This window comes from Periophthalmus magnuspinnatus, chromosome 3 (assembly GCF_009829125.3).
Source record: "Periophthalmus magnuspinnatus isolate fPerMag1 chromosome 3, fPerMag1.2.pri, whole genome shotgun sequence".
Classification (NCBI taxonomy): domain Eukaryota; kingdom Metazoa; phylum Chordata; class Actinopteri; order Gobiiformes; family Gobiidae; genus Periophthalmus; species Periophthalmus magnuspinnatus.
Genome location: NC_047128.1, coordinates 11042358 through 11062368, shown reverse-complemented (window position 1 = coordinate 11062368; position 20011 = coordinate 11042358). Strand labels below are relative to the sequence as shown.

The 20011-nt window shown below is 38.3% G+C and overlaps 1 protein-coding gene across 1 annotated transcript in view; it reads right to left on the bottom strand.

The window, feature by feature from the left end:
• hsd11b2 (hydroxysteroid (11-beta) dehydrogenase 2) overlaps window positions 1-19749 on the bottom strand; it is a 42984-nt gene extending 23235 nt beyond the window's left edge. The window contains exon 1 of the mRNA XM_033985776.2: window positions 19369-19749. Within this exon, the coding sequence (XP_033841667.1) occupies window positions 19369-19645 (277 nt within the window). The 5' untranslated portion in view covers window positions 19646-19749. The remainder of the gene's footprint in view (window positions 1-19368) is intronic.
• Between the last annotated feature and the right edge of the window lie 262 nt (window positions 19750-20011).

Here is a 20011-nt window from a genome sequence, read left to right as displayed (position 1 = left end):
CAGTGGACTTATTATGATCTTAAGAGCTATACAATATATCTGTATTGACATAATTTGCTCAAATGCATGAAAAAATCTGTACCAGGACCTTTAAACAAAAACATATATGTAGGCCTATTCATGGGTTTCAGCTACATGTTTTATGCACTATTTTGAAGACTCTTTGTAAAAGATATAATACTTTTAAACTGTCCTAATTTTTCATCATTCTGAAATCGCTGATATGAATCAGAAGTGGCAATATGTAAGTGTTTATATGGATGGTCTGAAACTTTTCCAAATGGGGATGTTGCTGTTGCTGTCCAACTTTGCTATCTCCATGAAGAACAGCAGGCGACATCACCAGAAAAGTGACATATTGCAGCTTTAAATCATTATGGGTCACAGGTTACATTACAGGCCTGTATCAGCTTACTGTGTGCAGCAGAGTGAGGATCAGCTCAGATCTCTCCTCTCTCCTGGCACTGCTTGCCTTTGTCCTGGGACACTGTCCAAAACCCAGGAACAGGTAGTGCTTCAGTACTACAGCTGCTGTTTACTATCACCTCAGAGTTTACAACCACTGAATGAATATCACTCTAGTGCAAATCAGACTCAATATTACACAGACTCTTTTCTGCTTTTTTGACCTGAAGAACATTTCTAACGGATTATTGCTTTGCCTGCAGTATTCCACAATATGGTAACTAATCTTTCTCCATGGAGACAAGCAAGCGTTGACCTGACTTAAGCTACAGATCTGTGATTAGGCAGTCCCACTAACAGTAACAATTTATTTATTTATTTATTTATATATATATTTTTTTAAAGCAATAAAATCACTTGTAATGAAATGCATGCAGAATAGTTGAAGCCATACTGTGGAATATTGCAGGCAATAAAATAAGGCACCTTTAGATAAATTTGCCTATGAGCATAAAAAAAAGCAACAAAAGTGTAAAAGTGCAAGGATTCAGAACTAGGGGTCTGAACTTCTACCTACTCCTTTGGAGCATCAATATAAAGCAGCACTTTATGTACATACATATTTCTTTTGTATATGGTATTGTAATGTACCCCGTGCATTACCAATCAAATAAATTAAACAAGGTAAATCAAGATTATTTTCACCTGCCCATCACCTCAAGCTGAAGGTAACATTTCATAATGTTCATATTGTGACTGACAAAGCTGAACATTATTATTTATGAATTATATAAAACATTTTCTCAATCCAACACGCAATCCAAATTTCTGTCACGCAGAGCAACACTTGGACTCAACTCAAAACCTATAACTGATTTTGCTTCTGCAATAATGACTTCCTGATCTGTTTTTCCCAGCGAAAAATATACGAGCAAAGAAGAGCTACTGCGGGGCATAAACCTGAGCCAGTACTCTGTCTGTCAGGAGTGCAAGGTGACTGCAGAGGGAAACATGTCATACTGTAGTACAACATACTGCATATATCATTTACTCTGAAGTTACATGGAGGTAATAGTGGAAGACCAATTTGCAGCTTTCTGGTCAAAAATACTAAGTGCGCCCTGCTTCCAGTTGCCACTATAATTTCAAGTACTATGCTATATCACACAGAACTGCCCTGATTACAGCCAGGCCTGATTACAAACACCTGGCTGCAGGGACGAAGTGTGATTTGTAGATACCTGTTCGATCAATTGCCCTGACCTTTATACCTCAAGACCCTGCCCCTCCTCAACCTTCACTCTCCCCTTAAGTCCTCCAGGTAATATCCAAGCACATATCTAAATGTGCTTGTGGGTAGAGTTTAGGTGTTTAGTCCTTCTTTAAAAGAAATTTAGATAGATATATTTTATTCCATTTTTCCATAGAGACAAACAGATGGCTGGGCCTCCATTGGAAAAGTGCACCTTTAACCAGCAAAAATTGGACACTGAAAAAAAAAAAACTAAACTGCTGAAATATTTGAGTCGACAGTCTTCTTAACAAGAAGATGCGGTGGGCCAGTTGTTGGGGCCAGTTATTGGGGTTGGGGCCAGGGCCGGTGTTACATAAGGGGGCCCCAGATGAGAGTCTCAGATAAGGTCAAACCTAAACATCTGTCTCTCCACTCTTTAACATATGTGGCTGACACTCCTACACCTTCCCAGACCCCTGCTTTGAAGTGAAACATGCACTCAAATATACAAAACCTGTTAAAGGGTCAAAGTTCAATGGAGACAATAAATTAAATATTAGACTGTGGTTAAGAGACAATAGAGGTGCTTAATATGTTACTTTTGAAGAGATCCTGAATCACTTTTTACACACTAACCAGATAATAACTTTGCTCTCTGTTTTTAATAATACAAAAACATAACTTTTGTGGTTACGCTGATATTGATTGCGCTCTAAAGGGGGAGTGATATGGGGAGCGATATGGGGAGTGATATGGGGAGCGATATGGGGAGCGATATGAGGAGCGATATGGGGAGCAAAGGGAGGGGGTATTATAGGAATTGCGAATACAAAACAATTGTTAGTTACAGCCCTAAACTTAAAGGTCCTATATTACACCAAATTGACTTTTGTGAGCTTTAAGCCATGTTATAACGTTGTCACCTCCCCAGAAATATACCTGGAGTTGTGTTTTGTTTCATTCACACGTTTGAGTAATCTGTTATTATTAGTCTACATCTCCAAAGCTGAAAATGCTCTGTTCCACTTTATGATGCAGTAGTTTTGAAGTTAATGGCTATCTTTTACCTTTACCGTTTGGCAGAGATGAGCAATTCCAGGGCTGAAATGATCCAAATGATTCTAGTGAAGGTGTATGGAGTTTAAAAACACAGTAGAGCATTTCATGTATTAACACATGGCATCACAAGGTGGAACAGTGTTTTCGGTTTGAGAGAAGAACTCAGCTTAAATATGTAGGGTTTGTGTTAAACATGTGTAAATGAAACAAAACACAACTCCAGGTACTTTTGTGATGAGGAAACATAGGTCAGAAAACAGTGTAGTATGGGCTTTAACTATCTTATGTTAGAGCTGTCTGCAGACATTTTCAGTACAAGAATATATATAGTTGCTTTGATCTAGTTTAAATAGCCACAAAATGGAGCCTGGTTGAATTATCTGCTATTTCACTGTCCTCTTGTGTTGATCTAGTATGTTTAACATGCACAGAATGTACAGGGGTATATGGCAAAGAGCCTACTAGCATAACCCTTTCATTTGACAGCAGTTTGATGAATACTGCAGACAAATGCTTTTATCTTATCTCACGAAAAATGACTTCAGATCAGAGAAAGCCCTTTAAGGAGCTGCGCTACGGCTCACACTGACTGGGGAAATAGTGCATTTGATCTCTATATTGTTGTGATGTTGAGGATGTGGTGGCTCAGTGTTTAGACAGTTCATCCACCAACCCGAAGGTCAACAGTTCAGTTTTAGCTCTGACCATAGTGTGTCACTCATGACGTTTGTCTCCATGAAAAAGTAAGTCATGGGTAGCAGTCATAGTGGCTAATTTAGAGCCATGTTCCATATTTGGAATATTTGGCAACTAAATAGCCAATCAGAAGCGAGGTTGTTCAACGTACCTGGCCTTTCCTGCTTAGCCACAAGGCACAATAGCTGCCGATTGAACCTGTTGCTAGTGGGAGTTGACCTTGAGAAAAGAAGGCACCTGATTGGTCTGTTATTAAAGTGCACATAATAAAAAAATAAATAACAAATGACACCCATCACTTCCTTATTTGTAACGTGGCACTTAACAGGCTAACTATGTCAATTTATATATAGAGTCTATGGCTCTGACCAGTAGTCCAAACAGTATATTACTGTCGTTTGGCAAGACACTTCACCAATCTTATTGGTTTAAATGAGTGATTATGGTAATTGTAAGAGCGCCTCTGTCCTGCACTTCTTCCCCCTGTCCTGCACTTCTCTCTCACACTGATGCACTGGTTTGAGTAGATTTCATTTGTTTTGATATGTCTGCAGCAGTTAGCCTCAAACGCAGAGGTGCTGACAGTGAATCTGGTTTTAAACTCAGATCAAATGAAAGATTTAAATCATCATATCTAAACTATCTGAGCCAGTGAAGAATCACATGTCCAGTGTTTATGATGACAGCCAAAGCTGCATTCCTCTGCTCAAAAGTCACATGTGAAACATAAAAAACACATTTAACTGTGTTGTTCACCTTGGGTTGAAAATATGGGAGTCATTTTAATCGAGGTTTTAGGGCAAAGTTTAACAACAGGTGAAATGGGAAATGTTATTGCTTAGCCTGTAATGTTCCACATTATGGCATTCTCATGGCATATCTATGTTGTTTTTTATTGTTAAAATTACCTTGAAAAAAATGTTTACTTTGATAAGGTCAACTGCTTCTCTACATGTGGAACATACCACAGTATGACATTAAGCAAGACAAGCAAGTAGTGGACTCTCCACTAGAAATGTTTTTATGCATAATGTTTGGGTGAACTTTTTTACTTAGTGTGTCTGCCTCTTCAGAACTGAAAACACTGCACATCACTGTGGTGGTAATCAACATGTGCACTGCTGTTTTTTTGCTTGTTTATTTATTTATTTATTTATTTATTTATTTATTTATTTATTTATTTATTTATTTATTTATTTATTTATTTATTTATTTATTTATTTATTTATTTATTTATTTATTTATTTATTTATTTATTTATTTATTTATTTATTTATTTATTTATTTATTTATTTATTTATTTATGTGGGTTTTTTTTTTTAAATACATTTTTAGTTAAGATCTAATTCTATTTGTGTGAAATTCTGAATGAAAATCTAACTACAGTACAGTGGCTATAGCACTCTCACCTCACACCACAAGGTTCCAGATTGAAGCTTGCATGTTCTCCCTGTGTTTGGGTGGGTTTCCTTCAGACACTCCAGTTTCTTTGATCAACCCAAAACATGCTCAGTAGGTCAGTTTCTTCAGCTAACGTAGTCCTGACCAAGATCTGGAGATGGGTCCCACTGCCTCTGGTAGGTTGTTCCTACCAGTCTAGCTTAACCTAACCTTAAAGGTCCTATGTTACACAAAATTGACTCTTATGAACTGTAAGCCATGTTATAATGTTACCTCCTTAGAAATATACCTGGAGTTGCATTTAGTTTCACACATGTTCGAGTAACTCTATTATTAGTCTGTCTACACCTCCAAAGCTCAAAATGCTCTGTTCCACGTTGTGATGTCAAGTAGTGGTTGTTTTCAAGTTAACAGCAATCAGAATCATCTAAATGATTCTAGTGAAGGTGTATGAAGATAAAAACACAGTGGAGCACTTCCTGTATAACCACATAACATGACAAGGTGGAACAGACTGTTTTTAGTTTGAGAGAAGAACTCAGCCTAAATATGCAGGATTTGTGTGTTAAACATGTGTGAATGAAACAAAACACAACCCCAGGTATGTTTGAAACTACATTATAACATAGACCCGAAAATAGCCTATTATGGCCCCTTTAAATCCAGGAAACCAGATCTTTACACTGAACACTTTAGTTAACAGATTTATGTTTCCTGGAGGCTCTGTGCCTGTCACAGTTCTGTTATCAGCAGAGAGCGTGAGAACCACAATCATAAAGTTCAATAGAGTGACAGATAAACAAGATATGCTCTTTAGGTTCAACTTCATTAACACTGTCAGGGAACAGTCCTGGTCCTACAGTATATGGAGATGAAACTAGACCTATTATGATAGTTACTATATCAACTTATCATTCAGTATGCTAGAGGAAAGATACTTTTTCAGGCTCAATATATATGGCGTGTACCTTTCTTAAAGTTACATAGTATTAAGCCTATATGATAACATTTTTAGATGGTCCAATAACTAACTTACATAACACGTTATAGATACTAGAACTCACTACTTATGTTTCATTGTGGTATTTACATATCGCTGGCCACAATATGTTTAATATGATTCACTTAGAAAAGGGCTGACTTTGATTCTTCTGCTTGAAGCTTATTGTGAAAGTGGTATATATTCATTTCAATATTATCATATATCGTCATATTTTCAGAATCAACATATCACACTTCAAACTTTGTTATCGTAACAGGCCTGTGTGAAACTGCAGTTCTAAGCATATGACTAGTACTTGAAATAAGTAGCGTGCCAAGGTAGGTTTGGACGATTAATCTAGTTTCACTCAACATCGAGATTCAGCCAATGATCACCTTGGGTCTTTTTAATGGAGAGGTCCAGAGCCAGTCCTCTGTCAGTAAAGCATGTGGTTTGGGGCAGAGTTCAGACTTTGGGAAAAAAAAGAAAAGAAATTGGACTAGTTTTTGTGTTAAATTGCAATGATTAATAGTTTACATCAGAGCTATGAGCTCAAACCACAAGACAGTGTTCAATGCTGTATTCATTCCCTCACAGTAAGCCAAAGCTGCCCTAGGTTAGGCTGATGAAAGCAACGAGGCCAATGTGTGCCATCTGCCCCTCCGACCTCCACCATTCACCTGGTTGTACACCACAGTCATATTAGGGTATGTGGTTGAAGTGTCTTACCCAAGAATACAACAACAGTATACAGATACACATCTTTGACTTACTGCAGCCTAAAAATGTGTTAATAAAAGTCAACATTTTATTTTGAAGCGCTATAGATGATGAAAGAGGCTTGATTTCCATGCAAAAGCTAAAATTTAGGTAATTTAGGTTTATGACTGAATAAAGACGAAATACCTAAACTACCCAAAACCTCATTTCAAATAGAGCTGCTAAACTGGGCAGTACCTGGACGACTATACAAGAGAGTGAGAGAGGAGGAGGGGCATAGGAGCACTGTGAATGATCTAATACGTACCCACACCTCAAACTCCACCCCTGCAGCCAGGTGTTTGTAATCAGAAACACTTGGCTGTAATTAGGACAATCTCTTGTTATATCACCAACTTCTTGAAATTGCTGAGGCCACTGGAACAAGGATGCACACATTTTATCAACACAAAACAGCTGCAAATGTACCCAGTTTGTACAAAAAATGCCAAAAAATGCCTAGGAACAGTGGATAATGCCATTCATACCATATACGCCAGGGGTCTCAAACTCACATGACCCGGGTGCCACAGGAGGCAGAGTCTGGGTGAGACTGGGCAGGTGTTCCACAAAAAAACGCATTGTTAGATCTAAAACGTCATTGCTGTTTTGAACACACATGACTAAATATGTCGATTCTTGTGGATTATATGGATATACATTGTTATTGTAACAAACAGTCCACAGCGGGAGTGACACGTGTGTCTGGAGTTTACAGATAACTAAAAAGACACCAGCAATGCGATAGTGTACACAGCCCTTTGCTCAAGCTGATAATCACAAGTGCAGCTAATTTAATATCTGTTTGGCGGTATCTAATATTTGTTTTGGTGGAACCTTCCACAGACAACATGGTTAAGTGCTATTCATATAAAACCCGCAGGCCGCACTAACATTCAACTTTCATATTCTTCTACTGGCCACAAAATATTGTCTCTCTGGCCCAGAGAGTGGCCAGAGAGACAGAGTTGTGAGCATGAGACCCTGACATACAAAGTTTAGCAGCAAATAAAGTTGATTTAGTGTTTAGTTCCATTTTAAGTTGAACAAGTATTGTTCCATAGATAACTTTACTTTTCGAGTCAAATCTACTCAAGTCAAGATAATACATTTTGAATCCAATAACACACACTTTTGTAGGTGTAGTATTTTTGCCATCTGTCCTTTAGCTTATGCAGTGTAATAAAACTTAAGAACAGGACATTCTGTGGGCCAGGTCTCTGTCCATCGCTCCTGCTGCGTCACTGTCAAGGCCAAAGATTTATGAGACACTCTTTTCACCTTCTATCCACTTTTTATTTTGCATGGGAGAAACTTGAGGCTGAAGGAGGGGAGTGTGAGAGGAGTGTAAGGGCTCCACGTGCACTCCTGTGGTCTGTACATGCATTCAGATTAACTCTTCAAAGGGAACCTGCTGGTGAAATACTGGGACTACAGCCAATCAGACACCAGGAGAGCGGAAGAAACAATATGAAGTGAAGGAGTGGAAAGTAACCAAAAATGACTGTGTTAAAGCCACAGTATGGAACTTTTTAGACTAAAATAAAAGCATGTTTTTATGTTTATTGATCTGAAAACTTGTGCCCTATGTAAGAGTGCTTGCATCTCCACAGACTTTTGTTAGGTCTGGAGAAGGGCCTCCTCCTGCTTGTTTCCATAGTAAAGTTCTTTTGACTACAATATTCCAGAGTATGGCATAAAATGTATTTTCTCCATGGTCACTGTTCCAAAGTGGTTTTAACTTTCCATTTCCATGGGATCATGCAGCTGACATTCCACTTCCAGAAAGTCACAAACTGTGCCTTTAAAAAAATATATTGTGTGATAGACAGTGCAATATGGAGAGGACCTTGGTAACTTGGATATGGACTAAACTGGAAATTATATTTCAAATGCAGACAAACCCTATTCGTATTGCAGAAAGTAGCCTTGAGTTTTGTGAATGTGATCAGCCTGGACAAAAAGAGCTCAGGCCATAGACTGTATAAAGAAGTGGACTGAGGGAGTGTGATGTCACCCATAGCGTTTATCTCCAGTCAAATGAAGCTCATTTGGCTAGCAGTTATAGGGGCCAATTTGAACCGGAGTTCCACATTTGGAATTTCGACCACGAGCATCATAGCAACTAAAGAGCCAATCAGACCAACGGAGTGAGGCTGCTGAAGGTAATGCCTGCATCACTGGTTTAGCAGGGAACAGGCACTTAGGAATGCTGTCAATCAAACCAGTTGCTAACGTTAGCAGGAGCGACATCGAAGAAAGAAATCTTAAATATTAATGTTCATATCCTGATTCATGGGCAAAATAGCAAATTAAAGACACCAGGATTATGTAGAGTGGGTTAATGTGAACATTTTAAGACCAAAATAACAAGGTTGACAGCAGCAGTTACAGAGAGAATGGTGACAATTTTTCAATGTAAAGTGAATTGGAGCCAGAGTTGTTGGAGCCAGAAGCATGCCAATGCTCGCTTCCTATTTGGAACATGGTGGCTAGTGCATTAGCTATGTCCATTTGCATACAGTCCATGGCTCTGACATGTTTCAAAGCTCTGTCCTCAAATACAAAAGCATCCAACCTGCCTGGTTGATGCCATTTTGACGTTGCAGCCTGAACTTAGCCTAAGACCTGCTAATTACAATATACCTGTACTACACGAAAAGGACATTTTCATCAACTTCTTCTTGTGTACAGCCACTTTAATTTGGTAAACAACTATAGCTTGGAATACCCTGCACATTCTACCTCCCAGTCTGAAATCAGTAGTTTCAGCTCTTCTCCAACCGAGCGCCATAATTAGAGGGGTCACACGAGCTCATGTGAGGCGAGCTCATGTGTGGGGCGAGCTGGTTCAGAATGGTTACACTGACCAAACCAGCGTCCTGTAATAGGCTGTAATGGCGTTAAATACTGTTTCTATTGGACGCGGGTTAGTGCAGCTGTTCAAAGTGTCCTGGGAAAAACCTCATTTCAACTCGGAAGAACCCAATGACATCTGAAATGTAACCAGCCAGTTTAAACAGAGGCAGGACTCATGTAGTGTTTTAAAGGTCCTCTATTACACTTTAAGCCATGATCATAATGCTGTTAAATCCTCAAAAACACACCTGGAGTTGTGTTTTGTTTCACTAACACATGTTTGAGTAAATCCTTTATTAGTCTGTTTACATCTCCAAAGCTCGAAATGCTATGTTCCACTTTGTGATGTATTGAAGCGGTAGTTTTCAAGTTAACAGCTACCTTTTACCTTTTGTTTCAGTAGAGATGGGCAATTCCAGAGCTGAAAGTATTCAACTGATTCTAGTGAAGGTGTATGGAGTTTAGAAATATAGTGGAGCACTTCTTGTTTTGCCTCATAACATCACAAGGTGGAACAGAGTGTTTTCAGTTTGAGAGAAGAACACTGCCTAAATATGCAGGGTTTGTGTATTGAACTTTTGTGAATGAAGGTCTTAGTTAGCTTTTGAGATGGAGCAGCACAACTTAGGTTCACTGTGTTCAAAGAAGAACTCGATAACCCAGTGCAGTTCCATAGAGTGCTGCTGGATTATTTTAGTCCAAGAGGATTGGTGTAATCATGAACGATGTTGCACAAGATCATCTGTTTTCTACTTGGATCAAGACTGTTTGAATCTCACCATTACCCAGACAACAACCACAAAAGTTGCACTGTGCAACTTTAAATTTAAATCAATATTTTAATGGGTTTCAGAATGAGGAGAAGTTAGGACTGTTGCTATAGAAATGAACAACTCAAAACAAAATATTATATCTTTTGAAGCATAGCCCACAGACATAATTTGTAAACCCGGCATTCAAGGCTAGGCTAGGCTAACAGATAGCGAGATATACACATTGGTAATCATATGCTATGCTAGATTATTACTATGTTATTTACATGTTTGATACATAGCCTGTATAAAGAGTTATGTATCAAACATAAAGAGTTACACTATGGGTGACGTCACCCATAGCGTTTGGCTCCTTCAAATGAAGGTCGTCGAGGCTAGAAGTTATAGAGACGAATTTGGAGCAAGTACCATAGAAACCAAAGAGCCAATAATGGTAACGCCCCTTCCCGGTCTTGGTCTTCTATTAATATTCATATATTGATTTACGGACAAATAGAAATAAAGATGCAGGATCATATAGCATGGATTAATACGAACATTTTAAGACCAAAATGACGAGCCTGACAGCAGCAGTTACAGAGAGAGGGGCCACAGTTTTTCAATAGAAAATGAAGTAGCGCCAGAGTCAATGTCCATTTATATATACAGTCTATGCTTTGATACAGTTTGTGATTAAACATATACTTTTGAAAGGTGATTGTCTCCTGTTTGATGAATGAAGAACAAAAACAAGGCTGTGAACTTTCTGGTTGGACCTGGAAATGACATCTTCATGTTCCAACTCCATGGCCATTGTTTGGTCCACAATCCTCAACATGGCGCCATAAAACAAGAAACTAAAACCCATTAACTCTAAACATATCGGCCATATGTTGAATTGTGAAAACACAAAAATGTGATATAAATAAAGTATAAAAAACAAACCCATATAACAATCTAACAAGCTCACATTGTTTCATTTTCCACAGCCTCTATAGATGCTCCAAGCAAGTTTAAATATATACAAGCATGTGATTCCTGTCTTCAATGCGTTTATCTGCTGTCTAAGCCTATTCTTACATAATACAGTCTACAGCTACCTATTGTACTTCTCTATACCTCATTCAAATAAGTAGCATTACCATCACCACTTAGTCCCCAACTTCCTGCTTCAAGCTTGGAAAAGTTTTGTTAACGTGATGCTGAGATGCAAACCTCAGCAAACTTCAGAGACCTGAGGAAATGTCAGCCTTCCTATGTTAGATAATAGGGCTCTTTGTGTAACATTAGAATTAGCGCTCAAAGAAGGACGCTGTAGCCTACATCTGACCAGTGTGTAGTGTGTTTTGCATCAGAGCAGTTCACTGTAAACTGGAGATCAGCTGTACTAAACATATTCAGTCATTTTTAAGGTAAGCTTAATGAGCCAATAGTTTAAAGTGCAGATAACAGGTTTTTATGTTTTTGTTTTGTTTTTGTTTTTTTTTTTGTTTTTTTTACAGTATTTATTACCTGTTTTTCCAATTAATAATGTGCAAGAAATATTGATCTTACTTTTACATGAGTTAACTGGAATCCCTGTTTCTGTCTCTCTACATCCAAAATGCAGGGACAGTTTAAGCACAAGGAGGACATTTTACCATTAGTTTAACCCTTTATTTAAAGTGGAACTAAACATGCAGTCTACTGTTTTACTGATGCGTATAAAATGTTTTAATAGTATTGATCATGTGCTGCCTTTGTGCTTTTCTCTCTCTTTTTCTTTTTTTTCTCTTGTCATTCTTTCATTCTTTCTCTCTTTTTCCCCCTCTTTCATTTTTCTCTCTTTCGCTTCCCTCTCCCTTTTCTCTCTTTCTCCCTCTCTTTTTTCTCTCTCACTTTCTCCCTTTGTATTCCTTTCTCTTTTTTCTCCCTCTCTCTTTCTCTCTTTTTCTCCCTCTTTCTTTTTTCTCTCTCTTTCGCTTCCCTCTCCCTTTACTCTCATTCTCTCTATCTTTCTTTCTCTTTTTTCTCTTTCACTGCCCCCCCCCCTCTTTCTCCCTTTCTTTCTCCATCTTTGTCTCCCTTTCTCTTTTTTATCTCTCTCTTTATCCCTTCATTCATTCTTTCTTTCTTTCTAGTAAAGCCTACAAAAATAGCATACTAATGATTTTTGTTCTTCCATTCTAAAGGGTCTGGTGCATGTGTGTTGGTAAAGTGAATATAGTTGTGATGAATATACTTATACTTCACATTATGACATGGGACTGAAAACAAACAGTATTTGTAAGAGTTACACAGAGTCATGGTGTATTACTAGCTTACTATTAGCTACTGTTTCTAGATAATGCTATTACAACATCATTATCTACTGTCTTTTTTGGCAACTTTAGTGTGAACGAGGTCAATCTGCAGCTTTCTTGTCAGAAAATTGCGCTGCCTCCAGTGGCCTCTGTAATTTCAATTACTATGTGACATCACATGGGACTGCCCTGATTATAGCCAGGTGTTTTTGCTTACAAACACCTGGGTGTAGGGGCAGAGTTTGAAGTGTGGATACCTGGATACCCCTCCCCCCCTTTTAAAACTACACCTCCAGTTCCAACAAGGTATTTGGGTTTTTTATCACCCTCTGCTGTCAGAAATGCTTAGAACAAATCCGGTGGTTTATGAGCTTAAAAAATATTAGAAGTCCTGAATTTTGGCTCTCTTTAATGTCATATTTTAAAATATTTTGACATCTTCACAATTGTCTCTCGTCTCAGTCATAGTTTGAAAGTGTCTGCTAATTCCATGACCTCTTCTTCGCGATGTGAACAAGGTCAAGTGTAACTGCTCGTGTGCGCCTGGGGGATTGTAACCGCGTTGCTATGGGAGCAGACGACCCGCTGCTCAGCCAATCCACGGCTTAAAGCTTTGCTCCATTTCAGATGAGGTGTTAGCTTAGTGTCAGCCTGGCACCATGTCCTGCTTGAAGTCAAGTTATAGCGTTAGCCAGGTTAGTGTTTCGTGGACTGTGGTCTCAAGCTTTGTCAACTTTGGAATACAACATTCATGATCAACAAAATATCTCTTCATGTGCTGGTCATACTGGCTTAGTGACATATGTTAGCAGAGATGGGTAGTACTCAGTTACATTTACTTGAGTAACTTTAAAAAACAAACAAAAAACTTTAACTTCTACTTGAGTTATATATTGTACAGTGTAACAGTACTCTTACTTGAGTAATATATTGTACAGTGTAACAGTACTCTTACTTGTATAAAAGTTATGGTTACTCTTCCCACTGTGAGTAATTCTACAAGTGACAAAAGTGTTATACAGCTTACAGTTACTCTTACTTGAATAAATAGTGTTTTCAAATATGTTTTACTCTTACTTGAGACATTTGTTGGACCACTACTTTGTACTTATGAGTAATGCTATTTTGAAGTAGCGTGACTCTTACTTGAGTACAATTTCTGGCTACTTTACCCACCTCTGTTAGTATCATTTTAAAGACTTTTGTAAAGCGGAACTATTGTGTCATTGTCATTATTTTATTTTCTGAGGCCTGAAAAAATAGATTAAATACTTTTAAAAGAACAAAGCATACATTTTAGTGGATGTACTAGCATTATCACAAAAACATTTACTCGTAAAATAGGACATGCAGTTTTTTTCTTAAGAAGCAGTCCTGAAGCCAAGTTCTTACCATGACAGGAAAAAAGTCATATGACAAGCATTAAAAGTGCACTGTGTAACTTTATAGAGTGTGGTCTGTCACCTGCTCGTCTCCATGGAGATGTTATTGTTTTATGCTAACTAGTATTACAGGTGACAGCACTAGTTCAGGAGGAGAGGTGAGCCACAGTTCATAAATAAAATGCTGTGAAACATTCATAGATCACCTTTAATAGATAGATATGTGAAAGTCATGCGACTGGTAACGTGAGATTCCTTACTGAGCACGTGCGAAGACACTGCAACAATATGATTCATGTAATTGGCTTTTGATTATAAAAGTATCCACTCAAAGGTCACATGTGAGCCATGATGGCAACATAGTGCATAATAGCTAGTACATTTAAGTATAAGCTATTACTAGCTTACACTTAAATTTGATTATGATATAAAAGTACTTTCTTACAAATGTATGTAAAAACAATTTAACAATTTAAGTCATGTTTTGTTTCATTCACACATGTTTGAGTAACGCTTTATTATCTATATTGTCTGTCTACATCTCCAAAGCTCAAAATGCTCTGTTCCACTTTGTGATGTCAAGAAGTGGTAGTTTTCAAGTTAATTGCTACCTTTCAACTTTAGTTCAGTAGAGATTGGCGATTCCAGGGCGGAAATCATGGAAATGATTCTTGTGAAGGTGTATGGAGTTTAAAAACACAGTGGAGCACTTCCTGTATTACCACATGACATCACAAAGTGGAACAAGTAGTGGAGTGTTTACCATTTGAGAGAAGAACTCAGCCTAAATATGCAGAGTTTGTGTGTTAAACTAACGTGAAAACTACATTATAATGTAGATCAGAACATAAAGTAATATGGACCACAGGGGGACACAGGGAGAGCATTTCAGACATGTTTGTGCAGATCTAAACTACAGAGTAAGCAGCTTTTATGCAGAATAAGAGGAGGACATTATGGTTGATTGAGGAGGACATTATGGAACTTCAAAAAATCATTGTCATTTGCTAATTGCGCCCATTCAAATTACGATTCATCTTGAAGCCTCACTCAAAATCTTGCAAACTTTCCCTCAAGTCAAGTCCATTCATTTTCCCGTGTGCCCATAGTACAATCAGACCCCACACTATAGCATAGACAGGGTAACTTTAGCTGACACAGCGCTACGTCTGCTCGTTTATTTGTGTAACCTACATTAGCTTCCTCTGGATCAAACAGCTTCCTGCGTGGAGTTCCCTGTAGGAAGCTTGGACCACACCTCTGTTCAAAGTCTATGGGAGGTCTGCCATAAAGCAAGAGGAGGAGATGGCTTCACAATGATTCTGTTACACTACTAAGAAAAACAGGGATTAGTGTCAGATATGTGGTTTGTAGAGGGACCGCAGTATTTCATTCATACTTTTAAATCCAGGACAGAGTACTGTACCAGACCTGAAACCAGAAAATGCAGGTAGAAATCTCTGTTTTTTTAGCTTTGTTTTTTTGAGTGTCGTGACAGCAATAATCAACAATATTATGTCATCCAAGAAGAACGTGTGAAACATGCAGGCTAATTCAAGGGCCCATATTATGCAATTTCCTGATCTCTGTTCTAATGTTTCCTCATCACAAACATACCTGAAGCTGTGTTATGTTTCATTCACACACGTTTAATACATACACCCTGCATATTTAGGCTCTTCTCTCAAATGGTAAACAGTCCTCTCTACCTTGTGATGTCATGGGTTAACACGGGGAGTGCTCCACTGTGTTTTTAAAGTCCATACACCTTCAAGAGAATCGGTTGGATGATTTCAGACCTGGAATTGTAAATCTCTACTGAAATAAAGGTAAAAAGTAGCTGTTAACTTGAAAACGTCATGACATTGCAAGGTGGAACAGAGCATTTTGAGTTTTAGAGACAGATTAATTATAAAGGTCTACTCGCATGTGTGAATGAAATAAAACTCTTTGTATTTTTTTGATGAGGCAACAACATTATAACATGGTTTAAAGGTCACAAAAGTCACTTGATCAGCCCTTTTTACGGCATTTTTATCAGAAATTTTCAACATCAAGCTGATCTATTTTCCAATAATCTACCCACCTCTTGTATAATCACCCCTTATTCATCAGCCCAGTGTACATAGAAATGCAAAAGATGCAGGATAGATGCAGGGTTGATGACAGATAGATAGAGAGGAGAAAAAAAGTCTTTACAGTGGAACATTCTAGGCAAAGCAATAGAGAAACAGATACCTGCCTACCTTCCACCAGAAAAGTTACATAGAATGTTTGTTTCTGGTGTAAGCGTCAAAGAGGACCAAGAAACTGAAACATAAAGTCAGAAGGGTTTAATGAGTTCCACACAGGTAATGTGAACAATGAAGCAATTGACTCTCCGGAAAGGAGAGGATGAAAGTCCTGAGATGTGCATGTTGACAGCTTTAGGCACAGTTGAACAAGGTGACTGTTTTATAACCCTCTCAGAGTGGGGGTCACACATTCCTTAGTGAGAGAGGCTACAGAAAAGAACTGGCTTTAACCAAAATAACCAGAACATAGCTGATATCTTATTGTTTACACATGCTAGTAAGCCCCCACGCTGCTCTGCATTGATGTAGTGCTGCATTGCTAGAAAATACCTTACAATCTTTAAATTAAGAAGTAACCAAGCCATCTAGATCCTCTCATTTGTGTAAGAGCCAAAACAGAAACTCAACTTCGGCAGTACACCATCTTTGAAGTCACAAAGCACAATGTTGAATCTATTGTAAATTAGAACAGGTTTTTCAAGTTGTTGTTTTCAATCCCTTGATAAGCCTAAACACACATGGGTGCTCATATCGTCCAGATCTATGGCAGAATGCCGCAACAAACCCATTGCATTAAAGGGCCAGTACTTTTTTATCCAATCCCTTGACTGTATATATAAATGGACATAGCTAACCTACTAGCTGAAGCATTCCAAATAGGAAATGATCATGGATGTGCTTCCGGCACCATCAATTCCAATTCATTTTACACTGAAAAACTGTGGTCCCTCTTTCTGTAACTTCTGCAGTGAGCTTCTTCATTTTGATCTTAAAATGTATGTATTAACCTGCTCTACATGATCCTAGGGTTTTTATATCACTCTTGTGTCTGTGAATCAAGCTATAACAGAGAAATCAGGTGCCTTCTTTCCCCAAGATCGCTTCGGCTACCATTAGTAACATTGCTAAATGTTGCTAAATGTCGACTCCATGCTAAACTAGCGGTGTAGGCAGGAAGGGGCTTTGCCTTCAGCCTTGCTCCGATTTGGATCTTCGGTTGCTATAATACTCTGTCGTAACTCTTGATATGGAACTCAGCTCCAAATTTGTCCCATAACAGCTGGCCTTGATGAGCTTCATTTAAATGGAGCCAAGCACTATGAGTAATGTCACACACTTTTAATCCACTTCTTTATTAAGTGTTTAATCCAAACAGGGCACACTGTTGCTAAGAATCATTGGAAGCCAACTGCCTGACACAATCCACTTGTTTGACACTTGTTTCTCTGTCATGGTGCATTTTCAAGGCTGACAGTAATGCAAAAATAGTAAGCAGGGATTTGAGAACTTTAAGGAAACAACTGTGTGACACTGTCCCAGACAGATGAGTCGTGGTACAATATCAAAGTGACAAAAAGGACTAAGTGGGCAGGGTTAAAGCATGTTCCTCACTCATGCCTTGAAATCAGGGACAGGCCCTTTAATTAGCCAAATTAAATAAGGATTAAAGCGACGGGCTCATTAGGTAAGATTACATTGTCTGGATTGAGATGGCTCTATTAAAAGCATCTGTGTATGTTTGGACTATAGCAGTAATCTGAAAGTTTATCCCATTAACCAGAACACACAAGTCTACGCGTCCAACTGGATCCAGGTTTGCTTGTTTCCATGGAGACAGATAATTTAATGACAAACTAGGGAACATTCCAGGCAAAAAAAGATCATATGTATAGAGACAAGTAGGTGTCAGAAAGTTATATATATGCACCTTTAAAAACTTTAAAGGTCAAGTAGGCAAATGTTTTTTGGGTTTTTTTTTTTGTTTTCCTTTTGTCCAACTGACAGAATGGAACCTTTTTAATTTAATAGTTGCAAACAAGATAGATACATTAAACACATTATCATGTATTTCCACAGAGACAAGCAGGTCTACCACTCCAGTCTATGAGAAAAGTTACACAATGTACCTTTAAGTGGGTACAGTGTGCAAAGTGGACCGTGGCCCACACCCAAACCCCGTGTCCAGCCAGGCGTGTCTGGACTATCAGGTTTCCCAGATACTGCTTTGCCTGTTCAGCGCAGCACAGCACGCTTGGGTACAACACGTCTTGGCCCCAACTTGGACCTTAAAGTCACACAGACCATTAGCATTACTTAATATCTCATAACTGTTGCTTAGACCTCTTAAAACCCGCATTACAGGGATTTATCGAGAGCAGATTATGGCATTTCTTGAAAGAATTTGGTTAAAAAAATGTTTAAAAATCTGTGACTTGATTGAGGCTATTGTGTGTCAAGCTGCAAACAATGACGTCTACTATAATCCCTTTAACACTGAAAACAACAACAGAAACAGTAAACAGGAGGAATCTGATAAGAGGGAGGTTAGGACACTGGAATTCTGAAAATCATTTAAAGAATTCATAGAATTCTTGCAATAGAAAAACAATGTTAAATTACCACAAGACAGATACGTTTAATGTATTAAATGTCATATATATATATATATATATATATATATATATATATATATATATATATATATATATATATATATATATATATATATATATATATATATATATAAGGTAAGGTCCATAGCAAAGGTTGTTCTTTTTTTTTTTTTTTTTTTTGTACTTTTGTCCAGTTGACAGAATGCAACCTTTTAAAAAATATATATATTTATTTCACCTTTTAAAAACTTTGTCCTCAATCTCTGGCTCATTGGTGTCTGTAAACAAGCACACAGGTAATTTGAGCATATGTGTAGACAATGCCAGTAGACCTCAGATTTGAACCCTACCATAACCTGCATGTGATCATGTGCTCACAGTACTGTCTCTCTTTGTCATGATCTTACAAAAATATGTATATGTAACATTAAGTAGGCAGTTTTGTCTGTGGTTAAGTTTTGGTTTCTACAAATTGCCTTAGACCTGATCAGATTTAAATTAACTCACAAAATGACAGCCAATATAAGGAATATATCCACACAACTTGAATCCCAATCAAATACCATGAGCTTACATGCATTTAGATAACAAATTTTCCAGCTTAGCTAACCAAATTTCATCAGTTTTTACATTCCAATTTAACTTGGGAACAAACCAAAGACTGTATGAAGGGAGCAACTTCATTTTCAAAAGTAGCATTGCAGAATAGGCAACAAAAGCATTTTATCGGTCCAGTCAGGTTCAAACAATTTCAACGCAAAACTCAACATTTGCAACAAGACAATCGCAAATTTGTGCCATTTTAAAACATTTTCTAACTTGTAACGAGCCCACCTGTCCAGTAGGAGGAGCACATTTAATTAATCTTACCTGTGATGAAAACTGCTTTCCCATTGGCTGGCAGAAGTTGCACCGGCTTGGCTTTTACATTACGATAAACCAACCAGGTGAGCCCTGTTACCGCCAACACCAGTGCGGCAGGCAGACAGAACGCCAACAACCTCTCCACCAATACTGTCGCACCTAACCACGCCACGAAGGTAGATGCTGCACTCAGCTGGGATGCCAAAATCTTCTTCACAGCACCCCCTAGGAACACAGTGAGCACGCACAGATAGAGCATGAACGGCAAAGTGTAGTCCTCCATGGTTTTTGAGAGACTTTGGGTCGTCCCAGGAGTAGCTGGCACTTTGAGGTGAGTTTTTGGAGTTTTTTTGGTGCTGGTAAGCCGGTGTGCTCAGCTCCTCTGTCTCTCCTAGTGCAGGGTGAGTGCATATATAGAGGCAGGGAGCAGAGTGGGAGGGACTGAGCAGGCAGCAGCATTTAATCTCCAGCCAAACGGATACAAAGTTTAAGAGGCACAAGTCACACGGCCCGCCCTGGCTGCACTCCTCATCAATAATCATTAGCAGATTAGCCTGCGCCGACAACATGTTTCTACACTGCAAAAACTCACATCTAGATGGGATTACTCTAGATTAAGACTGAGAAGACTGAACTTGATTTGAGAAGA